This window comes from Triturus cristatus, chromosome 10, assembly GCF_964204655.1.
Source record: "Triturus cristatus chromosome 10, aTriCri1.1, whole genome shotgun sequence".
Classification (NCBI taxonomy): Eukaryota; Metazoa; Chordata; class Amphibia; order Caudata; family Salamandridae; genus Triturus; species Triturus cristatus.
Window position 1 is genome coordinate 369,862,332 of NC_140593.1, and position 24,151 is coordinate 369,886,482.

Sequence of the window (24,151 nt, forward strand, 5' to 3'; positions counted from 1 at the left end):
TGGAGAATGGCTTGATCAAGATTGAACAAGACTGGAGCTACTTCGTGGTCTAGAGGAACCTTTGCCAAGGAAGAAACAGCTGAAGAGACTGAGGGAAAGGACTGACCCTTGCTGTGTGTTCTGGGGCTGGCCTGCAGTTTGCTGTCTTAACCAAGGAAAGGCTAAAGGGACTTTGCTGTGTGATGTGTCCCCCTGCTTGAAAGGACTTTGCTGTGCTGTGTCCGGAAGTAACTCACCCCCAAGGGCCCGAGGTGAGCTGGCTCCCTGTTGCGGAAACTCAGGAACACAAAAGTTTCCAGGAGAGTCTCAGCGGCGCTTGTTGCAGCCTGAGACCCTCGTAAGAAGTGCCCTGTGATCGTGGGCACCTGGAGTCCAAGCGAGGATCAGGAACGGTGTGTGCCAGTGCTTATTGCAGCCTGAACCCTTTGTGAGTATTGCCCAGTTATTGTGTGCACCGGAATCCAAGTAAGTCTCATCGATGCTATGTGCGTGTACTTTGTGCAGCGTGAGACCTTCATGAGGATTGCCTTGTTATCGTGCACACCCGGAATCCAAGTGAGTCTCATCTATGCTGTGTGCGTGTGCTTTGTGCAGTATGAGACCTTCGTGGGGATTGCCTTGTTATCGTGCACCCGGAGTCCAAGTGAAGTGAGTCGCATCGACGCTGTGTGTGTGTGCTTTGTGCAGCGTGAGACCTTCGTGAGGATTGCCTTGTTTATGTGCACCCAGAGTTAACGTGAGTCTCAGCGACGCTGTGCGCGTGTTCTTCGTGCAGCCTGAGACCTTCGTGTGGAGTGCCTGGTGATCGTGCACCCGAAGCTCAAGGGAGTCTCAGCGACGCTGTGTGCATGTGCCCTGTGGCAGCCTGAGATCTTCGTAGCAGCAGTTGCCTGGACCGGCAGCCCCTGAGGAGCTGAGCCGCCGGCCCGAGCCTGCAGTTGCCAATTCACAAAGATTGCATTGGGGGCCCAACTCGCTGGACGAGGAGAGGAGAGTGAGTTCACGCCCCCAGGTAATGTGTGTCGACTCCAAGGGTGGGGTGCGGGCTCAGAGGGAGACGCTCTCGGCCTCTCTCTCATTCCGGCAGCACGAGTGTCTGCTTCGGCTCGTATCGTGGCCCGTATTACCAAGGGACTGGCAGTACCGGGGCCGGAGTTTAGAGCTGCACTTTTTGTTACACCATACCCGTGTTGGGGCAACTGTTGACAGAGGCTAACTGCGAGTCAGAAGGAGTGGCGGAGAGACCACCTAAGGCAACGTGATCGGTGCCGGAGTGTATTACGCAATATCTTATTTCTGCATAACGGAGTACCTGATTAGTGTATTACGCATTGCCTTAATCCTGCATAACGAACTACCTGATTAGTGTATGACACATGGAATTATTTCTGCATAACGAACTACCTGATTGTCGTATGACGCATTGCATTGTTTCTGCATAACGAACTACCTGATTAGCGTATTATGCATTGCATTATTCCTGCATAACGGACTACCTGATTAGTGTATTACGCATTGCCTTATTTCTGCATACAGAAGTACCTGGTGGTTGAATTACGCATTGCATTATTTTACATTGCAAAGTGCCTGATGGTTGTATTACGCATTGCATTATTTTCCATTGCAAAGTGCCTGATTTGTTGTGTTACGCATTGCATTATTTTTACATTGCAAAGTGCCTGATTGTTGCGTTACACATTGCATTATTGTTACATTGCAAAAGTGCCTGATTATAGCATTACGAACTGCATAATATAGTATTAGGATTACAGTGGAAGGTTTAGAAGTGCCCATTAATATCGTCATAATTTACAAGGGCTGGCTGGCCTAACAACCAGCCAGGAGAACTATTACATATACTCATATTTTAGATTTATATTGTGTGGTCTTATCTTATATCTTTTTATATTAAATTTATACCTGTTTTTATAAAACTCGTGTGGAGTCTATTTGTGGTGTCATCATTGGGTTGCTGTGAGCATGGTTGCAAATACTTTACACATTTGCCTTGAAGATAAGCCTGGCTGCTCGTGCCAAGCTACCAACGCGGTGAGCGGGGGCTATCTCAAAAGGGGACCTTCCTTTCCCTGACGTGGAAACACGGGTCCCTATTTGGCCTAAGGTACCCACCTCAGCCAACAAGGTATCCCAGGTCTAACATGCACCATCTCTGTAATTGTGGTCCAGAAAGCTGGAGTCCCATCTGTAGTTATTACTAGGCTCCACCACTGTTAATCGGCTGGTTCCCAGAAATAGCCCCAGAGAGTATAGCTCAAATCTGTTAAGTTGGTGTTAAGCCTGCACCACCTCCTTGCAAATGTGCCTGCACAGTCTGCCAAACATGCACACAGCGCACTTCGAGATCAAAGAACACCAAGAGTTTTGGTGTTCTGCTGCACTGATCAAAGATGGCCACCACGTAAGTGATGCAGCGCCGGGTGGCTCTAGGCACGTGCGAGCACCAAAACATCATTGTAAGCTCGCATCCCTGGATGACAAAAGAGATGCTGCAGATCTTCCTGCGGCACCTTCACATGATCCCGTGGCAATGGTAAGGGGTGCACGTGCTACACTTTCAAATTGGCAAACATGGAACTGTAAAGGGTGCGTGCATCACACTTTCATAATGGCAAACAAGGCACTCTTGCTTGACACACAATTTGGCATGGAAACAGCACAGCGCAGTTCACCAAACACACAACTTCCCCGCATGTTGCTAGTCCTGCAACTGGCTCACATGAATTGCATGAAAAGTTCATACCCCTACTGGGTTTCTGCATTGTCATACGAGTTGAACAGCACAGGGACCACACATGACATCACTGTAGGGAGCCCAAACGCTGTCTATTTAAACTTGCAGATGCCACAGCAAACACAATTCCTGCTAATCATACGCTGGTGTTGTCTACCACACAGATAGTTTCATAATGCTGTAAGCACCCATAATAAGTCCATGTCTTCTCAGTATTCCAACATGCTGCTTGCTCCTTTGCCTGATGATTGTTGTCAAATCCTGACGTATGATCGCTGATGCCTGTAGGATGAGATAGGATACTCCTCCTTGTCAGCCTAGCCAGGTACAGGTTGCTGGAAAAGTTCCCCACCCGCTGCAGGTTGTCTCAATAGTATGAAATCTAAATAACCGATGCACGCCTTGGCTGGGGCTGTCCGATGAAAAGAACACTGGTGGGGCTGCCAAGAGTTCTGATGTTTGTTTCAGGCTCCTTAATTTTACTTATGTATTTTCCTTGAATGCTTTTCTTTACACATGTATTTTCTGTAGATTCAAGCTCCAAATCGTCGCCAAAATGTGGTAATGGAGATCAGGAAACCGAAGTGCAGCTTTACTTATTTATTCAGTCTTAGTTACAGGTTGGTAAATCCATGTAGAGCAGCCTCACCAGGATCAACCTGTCTGCTGCTCAGCCCAAACCCCAACTGTCACACCTCACCTCACAGGCACCCAAACATTCCATTCATCATCACCACTCCAACATTCCACGCAGCAACTTCACATTGGCTGAGCAGCTAGGGGCAAAGCAACAGGGGAGAAGCATAAATACATATACAAGATACTACAGCGAGCTGCCTGTTATGAGTGCTCCCCTACTGTAATTAGCTTCCCTCACACGGATTCTTTGATACTTGATATGTCTTTGGGGCTTTTGGTTTTTATCTCACTCAATTCACACCACCTTGGTGCAATTTAATATGTGGATTTCCACCAAGTACTCCTAGCTTCTTGAGTAAGATGAGCAAAGGCCCTAGTTGCAACTACCTGGTTGTGTGAGGCTGGGTAAAAGTCACAAGTTCATGCTGACCCCAATGAAGCACAGGCTGGAAACAGGGACCAGGTTAGTCCCACTGAAAGAGTTACATTCAAATTCCAGTGCAAAGAGTTCCATTTGTAGTGGAAGGGGCTGCGGTGAGCAGGTAAAGTATTGTGGTTGTTCGTCGCTGTAGCGCAAAAAGCAGGCCGGGCGTCGTGGACGTTCATCGCTGTATTGTGAAGGTCCTGTTGCAGGCGGTCATTCGCTGGAGCTTCACGTTGGCGGTCATTGCGAAGTGCAGATCTCCCACTGCCAGGTGTCATTGATGTTTGCTGTAGCACAAAGACGTCTGATTCACTGGAACTTTGTGTTGGTGGGAGGCAAGATCTTGGTGCAAACTTGACCTTTCATGAAGAGCCCCAAACTTTAGGAAAGCTCAGCAGAGGCCACACCAGGGGTCCAGGACCTGAGGGGCACCGCTTGGGGGTCAGGAACTCATTCCAGCAAAGGCCGGCAAGGATCAGGTAGATCCAGTTGCAGGTCCAGGCAGCAGGTCAGCTGGGCAGTTGCAGGGAGCCTCTGGATCCTCTTATGTCCCTGCAGCTCAACTCAGAAGATCCGCCGACTGACCCTTGGAGTCGCTTCAGCCAGGGACGAAGGATACAGGTCCAGCCGTCCTTCAGGCAGCAGAGTAGCAGGGCAGCAGAGTGGCAGTCTGACTAGCAGAAACGCAGCACAACATTCCTGCTTCTATAGCATCCACAGGTCTAAGACTTGAGTCTGAAGAGCCAATATTTATATCTGGTGGGCACTTTGAAGTAGGTGAAGTTTCCCTTTTAAGTCCTTGAAGTGCCGTGGATTCAAGCTGGCTGCATGAACAATACAATGGTGACAATCCCTTTGTTTGAAGGCAGGGCATAGCCTATTCAGTTGCAAGTGGGGCTTTACTCCGCTCCACTCCCCCATGCTGCCAGTTAATGGCCCATTCAGGCACACCTAACCCCTCTATTGTGTGGCTGTCTGGGAAGATTAAAAAACGTCCAGCTGACATTTACACTCTGTCATGTGACCGAGGAACAGGCTGATAGCATCAAATGGTTAGGACAAGGAAATGCCAACTTTCTAATAGTGTACAAAAGAGGGGAGTTAGGCCCAATGGGCCAGGTCCTGGCTGGGCTGTTTATATGTAACAAAAGGAGGATGGGCCAGAGCCTGTTTTGTTTCTGCGTGTTAAATTAGCGCTAGACCAAACGTGTTACTTTTGTTTGATCTGGTACTTTATTTATACCTTTGTATTAAATCTTTTTAAAAAAAAATTCTTTGTTTCATGTTTAAAGCAGAAAAAAGACAATGGTGTCTTTATACAGAGTGTACATTTACTTTACAAAACACTGTTTTACTTGTTGGATTGTATACTCAAAACACAGAATTGTCGTCGAATTTATTGTTAATTGTTTTGTAAAGTATATGTACACTCTGTATATAGACACCATTGTCTTTTTTCTGCTTCAAACATGAAACAAATGATAAAAAAAAAAAGATTTAACAAAGGTATAAATAAAGTACCAGATCAAACAAAAGTAACACGTTTGGTCTAGCGCTAATTTAATACGCAGAAACGAAACAGGCTCTGGCCCATCCTCCTTTTGTTACGTAACTTTCTAATAGTAGCATTTTCAAAATTGGAACTTAAATTCTGGCTATCATTAAAGAGGGTTTTTAATTACAATTTCTCAGACACCAAACATGAAAGGTTTACCTGCTCCCAATCAAAAGTTAGTAATTATTAAATATAATAAGGCACCCTAATGTTATCCTTTGGGAAAGTTAAGCCTTGCAGTAGTGAAAAACAAATTTAAGAGTTTGTCATTGCTAGGGCATGTGAAACTTAAAGGTTTGTGTCTACATTTTTAAATACACTGAACCCAGACCTAGGGGCTGTTTAGGGCCTAACCTAGGGATGACACATATATTAAAAGTATGGTTTTAGCCTAGCAAAATGTTTAGTTTAAACAAAACAAGATAGGAGGGACTGGGGCTTTTATAAGGTCCAGCACACGGGCCACTACAGTGGTGAAAATCCAGAGTGTGCTGTTCCGAAGTGGGAAACTAGGTCTAACAGGTGTAGGGGAGTGCTCTTTTCACCAAAAAAAGGTTTATTTTGCCAGGTCGAAATGGCAGTTTAACCTGCAGACACGGGCTGAAATGGGAGGCCTGAGAAGTGTTTAATAGGCTGCTTAAGTGGGTCATGCAGTGCTGCAGGCTTACAAGTAAATTAAATGTCAGTTGGATGTAAGCCAATGTTTCCATGTTTAAAGGAGAGAGCACAGGCATTTTAGCACTAGTTAGCAGGGGTAATGTGTTCAGCGTACTAAATCCAACAAAAATGAAGTCAGCAAAAACCGGTAGATCACAGGCAAAAAGTGGGGGGTAACCATGCAAAGAATGTCAGGTCCAAAAATTAAGCTTTGATCTAAAATGGAAGAGAGAATGAGATAAACATGTAGGGGCTGAATTGCACAAAAATCTTGCATTAATCCCAGCTTCCACTTGACCACATTGTGTGATCCTAGTCAATTATTATTATTTTTTTACCTTCTTTTTCTTCATCATAATGTGAGCACTTCAAAATACATTAGTTACAGGTGTGCCCTGCGCAAAAGACTATATTTTTACTTCATCTATAGTAATGCCGTAGACCTTTTACAGGGGACAAACATCCGCTTTACTCTTGGTTCAGTAATAGTATCATCATTAGGGTTGTGGTGGGGCCATGAATGTTTCTAAAGTCATGATTAGAATCTGTAACTTTTAACATATGATGCTCAATACCATGCCCTAATTTAATATATATTAACAGAAATGCATTTCTTTCAAAGATCACATTGTAAAGAAATGCCTTTTTTGAATTTTAAAAAGTCTTTATTGTAAATGTACTGGATTCACTGAGTCAACCAATAGCAGACCTCTCTGTGAAGCTCCGTCGTTTGTTCCTTGTGAACTTAATATCATTCTTCCCAATTTTGTGAAAACCAAAGAGTATCCATGGTTCTGTTTGGGAGACTTTCCAATGATAATCTGGACTTTTGTCAGCATTTTCGATGCAATTTGTAATCAGTCGCTTGCGAGGAAAAGCTATGCAAGGTGCACTTCAATAGAAAAGGATCTGAGTTACCAGATTCCAACTCAGATGAGAGAAAAATTTACAAGTGTGCGGTGATAGAAGAAGTAGGAGCTTCATTGAGGTATGAGTAGGCCATCAATTGGGAACTATGGGAGGGTACACTCGCATAGTAATAAGGTTGAATATCCTCCTGGGTATTATGCATTGTATATAAAGCATTACAGAGAAACTTGGCTGATTCACTTTTCTGTAGGGTTACTCTATATTGCTCTGTTCAGACCTAAGTTTCTAATCAGGAAATCTTTTAGTTTTTCCCTGTTTAAGCACAAAATGAAAGGAGGAAAAATGTTTGCTTGGAGTTCTCAGATCTGAAACTCAATATTTAGCAATTTTAAGAAACACAATTAAAGCTTACCTCTTTGGTGCATTGGACATGACCAGTCCAATACTCATTTGCTCCTTGTGGTTCTCTATGTGATTTAACTGATTTAACTGATTTAGTCATTTGTTCACTCCTGCTGCACCACTTTTCTGAGGGTAGATAAATATCATAAAGCATACTCTGCATACTTTATTTTTCCATAAAATGCTCCTTCACCAAAATCAAAATAATAAACTGGTTAAAGAATTTTGTTTTCCATTATTATTTCTATGCTTCGTATTTTTATGTAAAATGTTCTTATGTATTCTGAACAAAGACTATCATTTCTTTTCATATTACTTCAGTGTTAATCTGCCTGAAGCAGAATTTCATTTAATGGATACATCAGAAAGGGATGTCTAAGCTAATCAAGAAACATATTATCACTGAATAAATTTGCAATTCTTTATATTTGCACTGAACAGAAGGCTCACAAATGTGTATTTCAGGTTGCTGCTATCCAGGTAGAAGTTGCTCAGAAGCAAAAAGAATGTGAAGATGACCTTGCCAAAGCTGAGCCAGCTCTAGTGGCAGCGACACATGCTCTTAATACATTGAACAAGGTATGTATCACACACATGACTTGTTAACACTGCTCCTTATGGTGACTCGGGGTTTTATTATTTTGCAGGTTTATTATAAAGAAATGTACTATCTAATATATTTCAGTGGCTGAATCCATGAAAGTCAATTAGGGCCTACCAGTGGTAGGAGCTGTTATCCCAGTCTTTATCATTCATAAACCTGGCACAACCCATGTTTCTCTTAGATGACCTCCTCCAACCCTACTATAGTTAAACCCAATCTATGCAACGAAAACATCTGCTCTTTCATTAATGCTAGATTATTATCCATAAACCGCTACTGCTTTTTTATCAAAGACTAAAACTAATGTTCGTTTCTGATACCTTGGGACAATGTAGCACCCTATTTTCATGAAGCTATCCCTGTGCTTATAAGATCATCACTAACCAAACAATAAGGCAACTGTCCAAGTCCTCGTTATACTGCAATATGCAACTTAATATAGATCTCTCCTCATACAATGCAACCTCAGAAACACTCCACTCTCTCACTCTAATAAATCTGCCAACCCCCATCCCCTTTATCCCTGGTGAAGGTGTTCAATTCCTTCTTGACCTTCGGAGTGGTCACGGACATCATGCTGAAGTCTCACATCACCCTCCTCCTTAAGCCAGCCTCACAGTGCCTTTCATATAGGCCCATAGCTCTGCTCAATTGCAACGTGAAGCTATTTGCTTCCATCCTGGTTGCTCGCCTCATCAGATCTGGCAATCCATAATCGCCCCAACCAGTTCTGGCTTCATCTGCACCATGCAGGCAAATAATAATATGCAGCTAGTAGTCGACTTTATGGAATAGGCAGAACAGGGACTACCTATGGCTTTTCTCTCCCATGATGCCGAGAAGGCATTTGATAGGGTGAACTGGACTTTCTAAGGTCCTCAACATGATCCATTTAGGGCCTAAGATGAAAGCCTTTATTCTCATCAACTTTCAGAAACCCACTGCCAAACTCAAAATTAATGGTTTCCTTTCCCTACTGATTAGGCTTACACAAGGCACCCGACAGGGATGCCCCTTACCACCTTTAATATTTGCCCTCATGATGGAACCGTTAGTAGCCAAGGTCCAGGCTAATCCAATGATTAGTGGAGTGGTGTTTGATGGTGTAGAACACAAGCTGTCCCAAATCGCCCATTACATCTGTTTTATAACAGAAACAGATACTACAATCCCCGCACTGATGGAGGAGCTGGAGAACTTCTCCCAGGTGTCGGGCTTTAAAATTAATTTTCCCAAGTCACATGGTATGGGTGTTGCAGACCATCAAAACAGCCTAGAGGACACCATTCGCAGGTGCGGCTTTCAATCGGAGATATCAGCAAATACCTAACTGGGGATTCAACTTCCAGGCCAGATGAAGGATTTATACTCCTGCAACCTACCCCGGCTCATCACCTCCCTCTTTAAAGATCTCTATCATTGTGGAAAGCTGAAGATTTCATGGTTGGGCAGAATTAATAGTCTGAAAAGGAACTTCATGCCTTGTTTTTTATATGTCCTCCAGACCCTTCCGTTGGCCCTTTGCCCCCTGCTCTGTGATCATATCCATCCAAAAAGGCTTCATTTTTTTTGGAGGGGCAAGTCCCTGAGAGTAGCAAGAGTGGCCGGTCTCAGAGGGTGGCCTGGGCTTTCCCGATATCGCAACCTATATCCTAACAAAACAGCTTCACCCTTCTCTTGAATGGAACCACCACACTGACCGGAAACCCTGAGTCCAAGTAGAACAGGCACTCTCTCCCTCTCTTCTATCCAGACTGTTGTGACTTCTGGCATCATCCGAAGTGAGATTACCCCCATTACTACCTCTGACATCATTACTTTAAGCATACTGGAGGGAGGTACGGCAACGCGGAGCATTCCGACCTGTCTTTTTTGACTCACCCCCTTGATGCATAATCCTGACGTCCCCTCAGGCAATATCAATCCTGGTTCCTTCTGCTGGATTCAGAGCCGCTTCCCCATCCTAGGGGATTTCTACAACAATGGGGACTTGCGGCCGCAAGGCAACTTAGTCACCAAATTTGCCTTAAATAGACAAGATATTTACAGGCTGAGCCAGGCACTCCATCGGGCAGGCAGGCCCTCTGCACGCTTAGCTCTCCAAAGTGACGACACACCCATGGAGTTCCACTACATCAACAATGTTCACCATAAAGGCATATCATGGCTTTACCAATAACTTTTGCAGTTGCCTCCCCCCAAAAAACATGCCTATATATTACATTGGGAGAGGGAACTGGCAATTGAGGTATCAGAAGACACTCGGGCCATATAGCAGAGAGCAGCTGCATCAATTGATCTGTGTCCACTACAAGGAGAATGCACACAAAATATGAATCCATTGGTATCTTATACCCGTTCGACTTGCCAAAATGCTCCAGGGTTTGGATTTGTGTTGGAAGGAATTTGGGTAGTGAGGCACCTTCTTACACACATGGTGGTAATGCCCATTAAGTCAGATATTCTGGGTGGGTATTTGCTGCCCTGTACAGGCCATCACGAACATTCAACTACCACTAGATCCACTTATGATCCTCTTGGGTTACCTGAGGGCAGATATAATCTTTCACATGCTGATCCTCTGCGCCACTTCTTCTCTCACCTGCTCTTAGATGGACAGCTGCGCATAGACCACATTTGGAAACAGCCACTACCTCCTTCTTTGAACTTGAGGTGGTTAAAGATTTGGTTATCTATGCCATGGAAAAATTGACCGCAATTATCGATGACAGACTGGGTAAATTTGACGTTATATGGTGCCCCTTCACTACCCACATTAAGTGTTTGTAACAAGTTGGAGGGCTACATATCACAATATATAAAACACTAAGTGCATCTGCCATCCACTTAATGTCCTCATATTACATAGAGAAAGGTTCTGCATGAACGTAACTTCTAAATCAATGAGCAGCTTGATAGTTGTTACTTTTTATTCCCGTCTTTTCCCTTTCATTTTCCTCCTCCCCCCCCATTTCCTCCATTGGGTGATATTGGGAGTCTTTTTTCCAGTGCCCAACTAAGGGTGGCCATTCTTCAAATTCACTTCCTCATTATAACCAGGTGTATGCGGGCTGCATTCCCGTTGTTGTTTATTGCTCCTAGTGGAACTGTACTGTGTGTCATGTTCACTTGTCTTCTCTTGAAAATGCAAAATTTAATTGTTTTAAAAAAAAACTGTCGACTCACAACATGCCAAATACCATTTTATTTTTTATTTATTTATTGGAGTTTTATGTTACACTAGTTAGACCCAAGCGTATCGGTACAGGAAGTACATGAGGATAACTGTGTCGGTCAAACAGTCAGAAGGAAAGTGTAGAAGAAAAAGTATTGAGGTAGTCAGGTAGACACAAATGTAACATTAATAAAATGTCTGTAAAAATCTATTGTAGACTAAAAGAGTTGCATGACCTCCTCGGTGGCCATATTGGGCACCACTCTGTATCCTGCATCAGCCACTTCTCACTACCCTCATTTTACAGTGCTTTGTTCACTCATTTAAACAACCAAACTCCAACTTCATAAATTGTGGTGCTTCATCTCATGCATCTACATAAAGAACAGTGGTCCCAGGACCATAGATATCACAATCAATGTACAAATACATCAAATGATCAATTTATTCAATTGTATATTAAAAACATTAAAATGACTGTGCTTGAGAAATGTGTTTGGTGCTCTCAAACAAGTTACATAAAAGTGTGACAATACATGATCAATAGTGTGTATCAGAGAAGAACAACACGGACCATTTTATTGTGTGTATTCTAATTGGGTCCAAAGTGCTAGTTGATGACGTTTTGATCCTCTAGACATATAGGACTCTAAGAATCCATAATCATCATCAGGATACTAAGAATACATGAGCCTAAGAAAAATAGAGGACTGAAAGAGATTACAGAAATTATAGTGTTAGAGAGGGCCACAGTATGGGATTCCAATGTATACAATGAGTGGTTAATCTTTGGGCACTAATCAAACATTGATGAAGGCACCAATGGGCTCAATTCAGCTACACATAGAGACTCAAAATAGTTACACAAGACATCAGCCAAAATTGTGGGATAAAATGAAGAGGGAAGGGGACATCATGAATGGGATTAGATTACATTTCAAAAGTCTCTGAATTACTTGTGCAAGGACTGTATAAACTCCCAAAGGTTTCACAAATTGCCAGTGTAGTTTGGATGGGTTCTAGGGGAATCAAAAGTGAGGTGTCAAAGTAATGTCCATCAAAAAAATTGGCCATTAAAGAAATTATAAAAGAAGGAATGTCATATCGGAGGGCACATACCGGATACTGTGAGTGGGGCAGAGTGGCCCACGTGTAGACTGTAAATGGGCCTCCAGAGGTCTTCTGCAAGATCTTTCTGGGCAGCATACAGTACTGCTTGAAAGCCGGCTTTGTGTGCTCCAAAAGATAGCTGCTTCTCCTGGGTAATAGAAACGAAGGAAGGACTATCCTAAATGTGGACACCGAGTATGAAAATGGAGGGAGGACAGCCCAGAGTATACAAAAGGAGATCCTGTTTCTAGTGGCCGCCATCTTAGAAAAGGGGCTGAAAGTAAGGAAGATAATTGGAAAACATAGAGATAAATGGTGAAATTGAAAGAAAAGGGTATAATTATGAAAAATAACAATTACAAGAATCACAACTGAAAGGAAACAAGGTGCTACAATGAATTACCTCAATATACACAATTGATGCGAAGCTGATGGGACTCCTGGGGACTACCCAGGAATGCACATAAAGAAAATTCCAGACAGTGTCTAGTCCATTAGGTTAAGGGAAAATGTCTCTATGCCAGTTCAAATTAAATGAGTCCGTTTCTCCTGTCTGTTTAGCCCAGCTTTCATGGTGTCCATCTTCAGAATCCATCTTAATTCTTCTTTATTAAGCAATTGTTCCATATTTCCACCTCTTTCAGGTAATCTAATGACACTGATTACTGGCCATTGGATATCATTTTTTGTGTGGCCCTTGCTTAAGTAGTGTTCTACTAAAGGAGCAGTGGGGACCATACAGCGGATACAGCTACGGTGTTGACACCACATTAGAAATATTGCAGTTGGAAACACTTTTAAGGGATACCACAACATTTTTCTTTTCAAATGTATTGGTTTCTTTAGAAAAAAGGGCATACCCTACAACTGCAGCATTTGAAATGCCCAATGGCTGGGGTAAGGCCACAATGCTCTGCCTGTGTTTTGAGTGATTTATCTGATGCCAAGGCAACCCGGTCATCAAATTCTTCACCTAACCTGCTCCATTATTGCAGCTGAAACAAGGATCTGCCTGACATTGAAATTAATTGCACTTAACCTGTACTGTGCTCAAACTCTGGCTACTTTTCACGACTGGATGAACAGAAAGCATCTACAATTAAACTGCAGCAAAAATGGTCAAGTTTGGAGGTCACTGATGTTTACAATACCTCCATGTTGTGTACCCACTGAGAGAGAGTGTTAACCAATATTTTGGATTCATACCTCGTCCTTGGATACCCAAACCAACACGGTTTCCATTTTTCATTGTTTGAGAATGTTTGAGTGAATTTCCCTTTCCTGTGTTTTCATCTCCATCAGCAGGTGATAATTGATCTTCTGGTCTTACTTCTAGAGTATCCCAATCCCCTCCACCTAGGTGCACTCAAATGGTCTCTCCATAGACTCCAATGGATGCCAGACATTGCAACAAGACTTGCCCAACATCTCCAACAATGGGACCATATCTCCCTATCAGTTACAAGGCCCTAATAGTTTTTTTGGTCTCACTTCTATTCTATCCCAATCCCCACATCCCTTCCCACCTAGGTGCACCCTTATGTTTTGACCATAGACCCAATGGATTATAGACAACAAGACTAGTCCTTCACATCCAGGCTCAGGACCATATTACCTTATTTCCTAATGCAGAAGCTTCAATCTCTGATTGAAGCTCTCTCTGCAAATTAATATCCTAAAATTTAGCAGATAAGTTGGTTGTTCAATCTTCTCAATGCAGAAAGATAAACATTAGGTTGCCCTTACTGTCTGTATTTGGAAAGTTCACAATTGTCATACCTTTCCGTAGGCTCTGGTATGGCATATTTTTTTTCCAAAGGTTTCTCACAAATCCCTGAAAGTTAGTGGCAGTTTCCACACATCTGATTTATCATTTGTGACAGACTATTGAAAGAATACATACTCTATACCTTACAGTATACTGCTGTGGACCAATATGCATTAACTATAAGACAGCAGTTTCTTACCGACTGGGATTGCCCCTTCTTAGTTTCATTTATTGTGCACTGTACAACAATTGTAGTACTCTGGATATCTTACATGAGCATACAATTATAAGTAATCAGTCCGAGTCATGCACAAACACAAGCAGCCTCTGAATATCTCACCAGCTCTTACCAGCTACCTCCTTTCTTAGCTGGTCACACCACATGAACACCTCTGTCATCCACAAATACCACCTACACATAAAATGAGCCCACATCCTTTCATCCAGGATGGTATGGAATATGTGGTAGAGCTGCATTCAGTAGACACCACGTAAAGAACTGATAAACCTCCCTAATCAGATAAAAGCAGGTTTACTCCTTGAAGCAAACCATAATACAGTCAAAACTCTGCAGCACTGCACAGCTGACTGCAACACACCTTAATGCCAAACATCAACTTATCATTTATAGTAAGGCTCCATGCGCTGTTGACTTGGAACATTGCATAACAAGACTAGATCCAACACATCCTCCTGCGTTCCACACAACAAAACAATCCACAAAACTCACATACAATATTTACAACAGCACAAACAAATGATTTACTGTACTAACTGTAATACAGAACACGTTTTTAGGTCATCTTAAAATCCTTTAAGCACACAGGTTTACTGGAACTATGTCTTAGAGGGTCACCCACATTTTGCAACTTGAACTGACCATCTGGGCACTTCCGCCCAGATTTCGACACACCACTTTTATTTTCATAGTTTGAAGCACAGGAATCATACTCTTGCTCTACATCTTCCCATCACTCTTCATCACCACATTCACTTTGACTTACATAACCTTTTCTAGAGTGAAACACTTCTTCCCGCCATTTGTATTCCATCCATTAATCTTTAAACTTACCCAAACTCTTACTTTTTCTGCCAATTCTGTGGCAGCTCTTCCTTTACATCTTCTTCATCATATTCACCACGTCACTCAACCCTTTTTCTCCAACAACAGAATCCCCACCACAACTCAAAAGGACCCCTGCCTCTTGGTCAGGAAACTGCACTCCCACTGCGTAACACCGCTGTGAGTGTCCTGCCCAAAGTGCTGCCTTTGACGGGGTTCGAGGCCCCTGTGCCCGGTCCTTCATTTGCTTTTGCCTTCCTTTTGCTGCACCGTGCTTTTGTTTTATACTTTTTGCCCACTGCCTGCGGGACTTTTTGACTTTCATCAGCCTTTTTTCTTCTGCCTATTTCAAATTCTGACTTTTCTCCTCTTTATGCTAATCTTCTTTCCTTTCCTTTCCCTGCCACGGCTGCCACTCCCACGTTCTTCAGCTTCTGTCTCCTAGACGTCCCACCATCGCCCGAGCCAAAGGCACGCCTTAGGCAAACCTGTCTGTGCCCATCCGCGAACCCAATCGCGGTCCTCCAACCCGCCAGCTCTACAGCTCCTCGGCTTTCCAAGTACTCAACACCAGCAAGGATAACAACTGCAGCCTCTCCTTGCCATGTGACACCCACGGACCTTTCACCTGCCACCACTACCACCATTCCTCCTGCTTTGCCGACCCCCAGGATCCACCTCTACCCTACCACCGCAACTCCACTGTACACCAATCTCTGCAATGCATCCTCCTCAACGTCCGCTCCCTCCGCAGACACACCATAGAAGTCTGGGACCTCCTCGACAGCACCTCCCCAGATATCACCTTCCTCACAGAAACCTGGACGAACACCACTTCAGGACCTGACATCACGATCGCTATCCCCAAAGGCTACAAGATCACCGGAAAAACTGCCCCAACCACCCTGAAGGAGGCATCACCATAGCTCACCCACACCAACGGGCCCACAGACCTGATTGAACACCTTCACTTCACGATACTGACCAACCTGACCACCACCCTTTGAGGCACCCTTCACCGACTCCATCACCGACATCATCACCTCGCAAGCCATCACTTCCATCGACTAAACCTTGCTTGGCGACCTCAACTTCCACCTCAACAAACCTCCAGGACCCCCACTCCTCCTCCCTCCTGGAAAACCTCCTCAACATCGGACTCAAACACATCGTACCAGAAGCCCTGCACTCAGCAGGACACACCCTCGACCCCATGTTCACAGCAGGAAACTCCATCACCTTCAGCCACTTCTCCAAACTATCATGGACGGACCATTGTTGCATCCACTTTACCTTCAGAACTAACATCACCCGCAAATGCCTACATGGCCCCAATGGAGAAATTGGAACAAGATCCCCAAACGACCAGCTCACAGCCTCTCTCAGCAGTTCCGCTCCCACCACCACAGACGACGACCCTACTGCTGCCACCCGAACCCTGCACAATTGGCTCACCGACTGCGCAAAGACCATTGCCCCCTCAAGAAAGCTAACAACCCACACAACAAGAGAGCCAGCTGGTTTTCCGTCAAACTCCGAGAATCAAGTCGAACCTGCAGATGCCTAGAAAAGTTATAGAGGAACTCCAAAACCACAGCAGACCTTGACAACTTCATAACAGACACTGCCACCCACCACAAGTTCATCAGACTTGCAAAGAAGAAAGCACTCCAGGACAGAATATCTGCCCGATTGCACAACAGCAAGTAACTCTTTGGCATCATCAAAGAGCTTGCACAACCCAACAGTGAGACAACTGACATCCGCCCCTCCCAGGACCTCTGCGACAGACACAGCACCTTCTTCCACCACAAAATCAGGACCATCTACGACAACTTCGATGACAAAGACCTACACATTGATCACACAACCACCATCCCCACACCACGCAACCTACACTCAACAGCTGGACCGCCCTCTCCATCGATGACACCCTGAAAACCATGAAGTTAGTCCACTCCGGAGCCCCCTTGGATCCCTGCCCCCACAACATCTACCACAAAGCCGCTGACATAATCGCCCCCATGCTTCGGTGAATCATCGATGCTCCTTTGAGACCGCCTCCTTCCCCGACGACTGGAAACATGACGAGATCAACCCTCTCCTGAAAAAACCATCTTCGGACCCCACTGACCTAAAAAACTTCAGACCGATCTCCTTACTCCCATATCCGGTGAAAGTCATTGAAAAAGCCGCCAACAGCCAGCTCACCTCTTTCATAGCAGAAAACAACATCCTTGACTCCTCCCAATCCGGTTTCAGGATAAACCACAGCACCGAAACAGCCCTTATCGCCGTGACAGACATCATCTGCTCCCTCCTCGACAGAGGAGAGACTGTGGCCCTCATCCTCCTGTACCTCTCCGCGGCCTTTGACACCGTATCTCACCGCACCCAAGCACGATGACTACATGATGCAGGAATCCATCACAAGGCCCTCGACTGGATCCACTCCTTCCTGTCTAGCAGAACAGAGCCGGTCAGACTCCCACCCTTCCTCTCTGACCCCACACCAACCACCTGCGGAGTTCCCTAAGTTTCCTCCATCAGCCCCACCCTGTTCAACATCTACATGGCTCCACTCGCACCCATCGTCAGATCCTACGGACTCAAAATGGTATCCTACGCAGATGACACCCAACTCCTCCTCTCTCTATCCACCAAATCTCACATCTCCAAACACAACTTCCAAGCAGGAATGGAAGCCGTCGCCAGGTGGATGAAGAACAACTGCCTACAACTCAACAATGGCAAAACTGAAGTACTCATCATGGACCCTCACCAAGACGCATGGTATGACACCTGATGGCCCCCCGCCCTCTGTAACCCTCCCCTCCCCCACCGACCACGCACATAACCTTGGAATCATCCTGGACTTCGAAATCAAAATGAACCCCCGAAATCAACGCAGTCACCTCTGCCTGTTTCCACACCCTCCATCTCCTACAAAAGACTTTCAACTGGATTCCTCTGGAGCACAGGAAAACGTCACCCACGCCCTCATCAGCAGTAGACTGGACTACGGCAATGCACTCTATGCTGGGGGCAAAAAAAAAACTCACCCGCAAACTCCAAACACCTGCGGACACTACATTGGCTCCCCATCGAAAAGAGAATCACCTTCAAGCTTCTCACGCATGCCCACAAAGCCCTCTACAACACCGGACCAGCCTACCTGAACCACCGCCTCTCATTCCACACAACCCAGAGATCACTCCACTCAGCCCAGCTCTTCCTAGCTACGGGTCTACGCATCAAGAAAACCAGAACAAGAGGATGGTCCTTCTCCTTCCTTGCAGCTAAGGCATGGAACACCCTCCCACTCCACCTCCGGCAGACACCAACACTCTCCAAGTTCATGAAGGGCCTCAAGACCTGGCTTTCGACAAACCTGAATGAACATCTGGGAGCTGCGCCCCCCCCCCAGCGACATGAGACCCTACGCGTGAGTAGCTGCACTTTAGCAACCCTCTGTTTGATTGATTGAATGGTGCCTTAATTTGGTGTTTACTAACTAGGCCTGGGCAGTAAACTCTGCTCCGTTCATGTACTTTTTCGCACCCTGTGCTCAATGGAGCTCTGACAAACTCTGCTGATATTTTCCTCACTTGCCATTGGTAAGATAGTGAGTGTGAGTGAGAAAAATCTGATGCTAGACCGCTTACGAGTGAGATTTCTCAACAGGGGCAGTCGTGGATGGTCACTATCGCTCACGCTGAGAAAACGTTTGTTGGTGTTGAGGGAGCTGCGGCTTGAGTAGAACTTCCACTCGAGCGACAGAAAGAAGTAGCACCCTCTTGTGCTGCACATGATGCCATTTGTGCTTATTTTACAGCACAGTACAAACTCCCAGTGCTAAAAATCAGTGGAAACTTCAGGAGGTAACGCACTCTGCCACTGGCAGAACTCCGCTTAGCTTGGTGGAGTTTGTCACTTCGGAACTCCACGATCTCCGCCCAGGCCTAGTACCACCCCCTACAACTCCCACCACATGGAATTCCACTATGTAAACCTTTTTATCATGGTCAATTGCAAATGACTTTTTTAAACTTATTAAAATGCTCGACTAATCTGTTAATGGAAGAACAATTTAAATCCTATTTATAAGATTAATACTCATTAAAGTCAAACATTCTTCCAGCTACTGTGAAATCATTTGAGCACCATTATATGTAACATCTTACTCTCGGTAAAGTTTGTGATAAACAACATTCTTCAAAAATCCAATAAAACCCATGGACGTTACACTCACAACAAAAGGGACCACCCACCCACTCACCAACCCACCCACTCACTCACTTAAAGAAATAATTCAATATCGCAAGAATATATTTTAATTTAGTTCCCAATATTATCAACTTCCAAAGCCATCTTATTCCTTAGATGCTTCTTCAACTCCGCATGTTTTTTTAGGAGTTGCACAGGGACATGAGCCACATCCCTCACCAAGCATTCCCTATAGCTGTTCACAAAATGTTCTGCTTCCTTATCCAGAATTCCCCACCAAAAGTGTTGCCAAACGTGTCTTTATTACCCTGATAACAACATGACCTTCTGCCTCATTTCCACAAATACTTTTAACAATCCCAAAATGTGCGGTATGCAGAAAAAAGTGCAATTTATCTTGCAAAAAAGACCCCTTCCTAACAGATTTGCAGGACTTGGATCACATGCCACAAATTAGTGATCTTCCTCAAATGTCCCTATTTCTCTAAGTACTTTCTTTGAAACAGAATTAGTTATTTATTTATTTACAACACATACAACTTGGATCTTCTTTCCCAAGTGGGGTAGTTTTGGGACTTATGCTGGTCCAACAGTAGAACGTGTAGCACATGTGCCAATAATTAATGACACTTGGTGGCCATTTACCACTCCTTCTACAAATGGTCAACTTTGGTCAACCTCCTAGACTGTGCAAAGAATGCCACCTTCCTCCCTCCTCAGGCACCGTCATTGGAACTTGTCAGAGTCAAATTTCTAGTTCTGCAACATGGGAAACTGTTGAAATGGGCTCTAATTTTGGAGTGGATTTATATTTGCTCTTGGTACCTGATTAATTTTGAATCTGGGATTCCCCATATTCTGTGAGGAATCCCAGGGAACTAGTGACTGCATTGACATCTGCATCCGTTTAATTGGAACATTTTGCAGTTGTGTATGATTTATACCTTGCATTTGCCCATCAACTCTCACATGATTTGGATCCCGTCTTCCAATGTCAAAGGCTGTTGCAATAGTGACAAGGAGTCAATTTCTTCAGCATTTCAATGTCTACTCTGATTTTGGATCTACGGGAACACCTTTACCTCTACCCTGAGAAACATTCAGTCCACCTTGAGCTGTCTGTCCCCAATTCTGGAAACTAACACCCTGCATTCCATCAGCATTTCCTGACTGATTTTGAAACCCTTTTGGAGCCAGCTCAGTCTGTGCCAACAAAAATTTCTCTTTTAGTCTTTAATGCTTCATCTTTTGCTCTTCATGACAGTATTTTGCATACCTCCGGATCTAATCTCAGGGCTTTGTCTGCCAACAAATCACATTCTGTTCTATGTGCATGCTAATTTCTAGTTGCAACCCAAGAATGAACTGTGACACAAAACTCCCCACATCTCCCTTTTCAGGATTTTCTTGTCCCTGTGCTGTTTAAACACCTGCAACAATCATTCATAATAAGCATGCACCGATTCTTTAGCCTCCCAAGTAGTTCTGTTGATCTTTCACCAAACAGTATCCCTTGCTGGAACTTTTCATTTCAAAAAGGTAATCACCTCATTATACTTTGCCATCACCACAGGTGAAGAAGTTTGAGTACGCGCATTACTTGAAGGTTCAGTACCTGTCCATTGTATAGCTGTCTTCCATTCAGCCCTTAGATCACTCAGTACCACAATATCAAAGAAAGTATTCAAGTTTGGCCCAAAAACCTTTGACATTTTAACAAATCTATCAAATTGTAAATATCACTGGGCAGAATTCTCTCTTAGTTTTAGAAAGTTGTCTGTGAATGTCGCAAGATCATCCTTGCTCCACGGTTCGTGAACATACCCTCCATCTGGTATCACCCTCATATGGAAAGTTAAATCTTTATCTTCATCTGGTGGTGGCTTTCCATTTGCATTTGCAGTATTTGATTGTTTCTTTTTCTTTCCCTGTTTCTTTACCCACTTGCTCTCTGACATGTCAAAATTGCTCCATTTGCGGATGCCCTTCACCAACTCCTCAATGTGTTATCTCATTCCTGAGGACCGCATTGTCACAATAGCTTCATCACCTATCTGTGCAATTCTGTAAAGGAACACTCTTAGAGAGATCCACATCCTATCTCCCTGCCAATTTGGTCAATTTTGCATGTGTGGCAGCTGCATGTCTTGTGATTTTTTTACTCAAATATAATAATTAATTTTCCTGTTACTGAATCAAATGTGAAATGTCTAGAAATTCTCTAATAATTTCTTCTAATTCCACCTTCAATTTTGGTACCTACAGAAGCCTTGTTCTTTCCGGGCTTAAAGTGGATCTCTCTATTTCTCCTATTCTTTTGTTTTTTGGAGTTTTTTCAAAGCATGGGTGAAAAATCCCATCATCAAATGGTCCTGTTTCTTCTTGTGCAGTAGATGTCGAAAAGACAATCCTTCTCCCTTTTCTTAATGATTTTAATATTTTGTGGCGGGCTCCATGCAATAATCTGTGAGTTTTGTGACGTCGGAATAAACCCTGTCACGAATACTCCTATTGCACCTGGAACAGTTGGATTTGATACAATATTTATTGGTGCAGTTGCAACAGGAACACTCTAGATCTCTCGACTATGCATTTCCTCTTTCTTAGCTGTCCTTCAACCCATTGAAGCATCTGCGTAATTTCGCACTGCTCTCTTTACTCTATTCTACATTTTTTTCTCTTTGGCATGAGCTGCTCGCTCCCAAGCATGTAATGTTTCGTACTGTGTAGGTCTAGAAGATCATTTAATTTCATATAATGTTTTCCACACATATTTAATAATCTTTAAATTAAAAGTACCGTATTGTGGAAATCTGAATGGTTCTTCATTTTCAGTGATTATGTGCCATTGACGAAGCTACAAAATTTTTATGAAGCCCTATAATATAATATAATGACCTGGTGTACTTTCTGTTGGGTCTCTTTACCCTACTGAACAGGGACCTGCACATCACCCCTCATCAGATCTCGAAGAGCTTTAAAATATTTAATGATTGGAAAAATTAAACAATAAATGAGCAAATATAAAATTATTAAAATTTAAATATTTTGTACAGTTTATAATTCCGTATATATATATGTCAATATTTTCCTTTTTTCATAAGCCTATTACAGTTTAGTATTTGATGACTTGTCACCCAATCCAGGTGCAGCACTTAACACCAACTGACTTATCTTAACGTGGCACACTCTGACAGTTCTTCACTCCTTGCAGCAGTCCACCCTCCTTTACACTTTTCTTGTACACAGAATTCTACAAGTTTAACCAAGCACATTAAACAAATAACTTTTGCCCGTTCCGCTAAAGAATAAAAAATAGCTCATTCATATGGGAAACAAATTATAAATAAGGTTTTAACACCCTCCGATTCCTTACACACATGCACACACTCATATGAACGAAATCTCGCCCAGCGAAAATCACCCTGATATAGTTTCCCTTTGCACAATATGTTCCACTGACACCAGTCAATATTAGTGCAATCACAACAAATTGTCATAGTCAATTGTGCAGTTGATGGTACCACTCGAATCTACACCACAAAACCTTAGCAGACTAATAACTCTTAAACATATTATTTCTTAAATATACCAGAAACTTGGACTACTCTGAGTCCGATAACAACTTCAGCTGCTCGACATCAAGTGCTTAAACACAACTAATCTATTAGCCTCTTCTAAAATACCAGACACATAACTTCAACACAATAATGAAACTAAATAAAAATAATTGTGACGCATAACCCTATTGATGCTCACACCTCCAGCACTGAAAGCACCTTTGAAACCATGGACTCCTTCAGTCTTCAAGTTCTGGCTTTGGACGGCAATTCCAAACTTGGGCAAATTATTCCAACTCCTTATTTCTTGTGACATAAGCTGTCCTCTCGCTACCACTTGGCGGAGCGGGGTTTTCTATATCTCATTCTTCGGGCATAGTCATTAAATAAACTCCATCATTGATCGTATGGACCTTTGTTCATCAACAAGGAGAAGTAAAATGGGGTCAAAGAGAAAGTTTGTGGGATTTAAAGGGTTTTATTTTCAATTCTTTAGCTTTTCATTATTTATTTAATGAGTATTAATCTTTAAGTATCAGCATTAAAAGTTAATATAATCCAATAGTAGTAGTACTTTATTTGGTTTCCATGCACCATCAAAGTATACATACACAGTACAGTAGAAATATATCAAATTTATAAAATATATATTCATTAATAAACCTATGATCTATATTTCAAAATAAGAAGCAATACAATATTGGTTACAATTGCAGTTAATGTTGCAATAATAAGACATGCATGTTTCATAAAGGAGGTTCCCTAATCTAAATTAAATTGGAATGCAGTAGAATAAGGTTTCAATTCACATACCTAATAAAGAGTACTGATGAGAGAACTGATGCATAAGCATAAAGCCTTTGCATATTAAGCTGGAAAGTATTTTCCGCTATAAATCAGCAGACATCAAAGAAATAGGCTAAGCAACCTTCCTGTAGAGAGGTATAAAGAAACTAAAAGATGAGTCTCTAGCAAGTGCGAGTGAGTGAAGCTTCCCTTTAAGAGAAAAGCTCAAAGGAAAAAGTCCTACCCTACTCTAGAACCACCCTAATATAAACACATACGATTCTAAATGAAAACATGTTTCTTTTCGTATTTTGTGACATCCAATAGAATTTTAGTAAGATCCTGGGAATAGATGAACTCCCGATTTTCTCACATCTACACAGTGGTCTACAGATGCTAGTTCTTCAAAAGATACACCAGCCACATTCTGCGATCCAGAGTGTTCTTCCCATGAGTCATCCTTCCTGTTGCCTCCTCTCCTCCTGGTGAGAATAGTCCTAAACATGTGTGTATTCACTAACTAACTGAAGATTTCTGGAAAATTACAAAATCTGCAGCA

The 24,151-nt window shown here is 43.2% G+C and overlaps 1 protein-coding gene across 1 annotated transcript in view; it reads left to right on the forward strand.

Moving 5' to 3' along the window:
* DNAH11 (dynein axonemal heavy chain 11) overlaps window positions 1-24,151 on the forward strand; it is a 3,007,685-nt gene that overhangs the window by 1,934,197 nt on the left and 1,049,337 nt on the right. Inside the window, exon 58 of the mRNA XM_085631597.1 lies at window positions 7,765-7,878. Coding sequence (XP_085487723.1) covers window positions 7,765-7,878 — 114 coding nt within the window. The remainder of the gene's footprint in view (window positions 1-7,764; window positions 7,879-24,151) is intronic.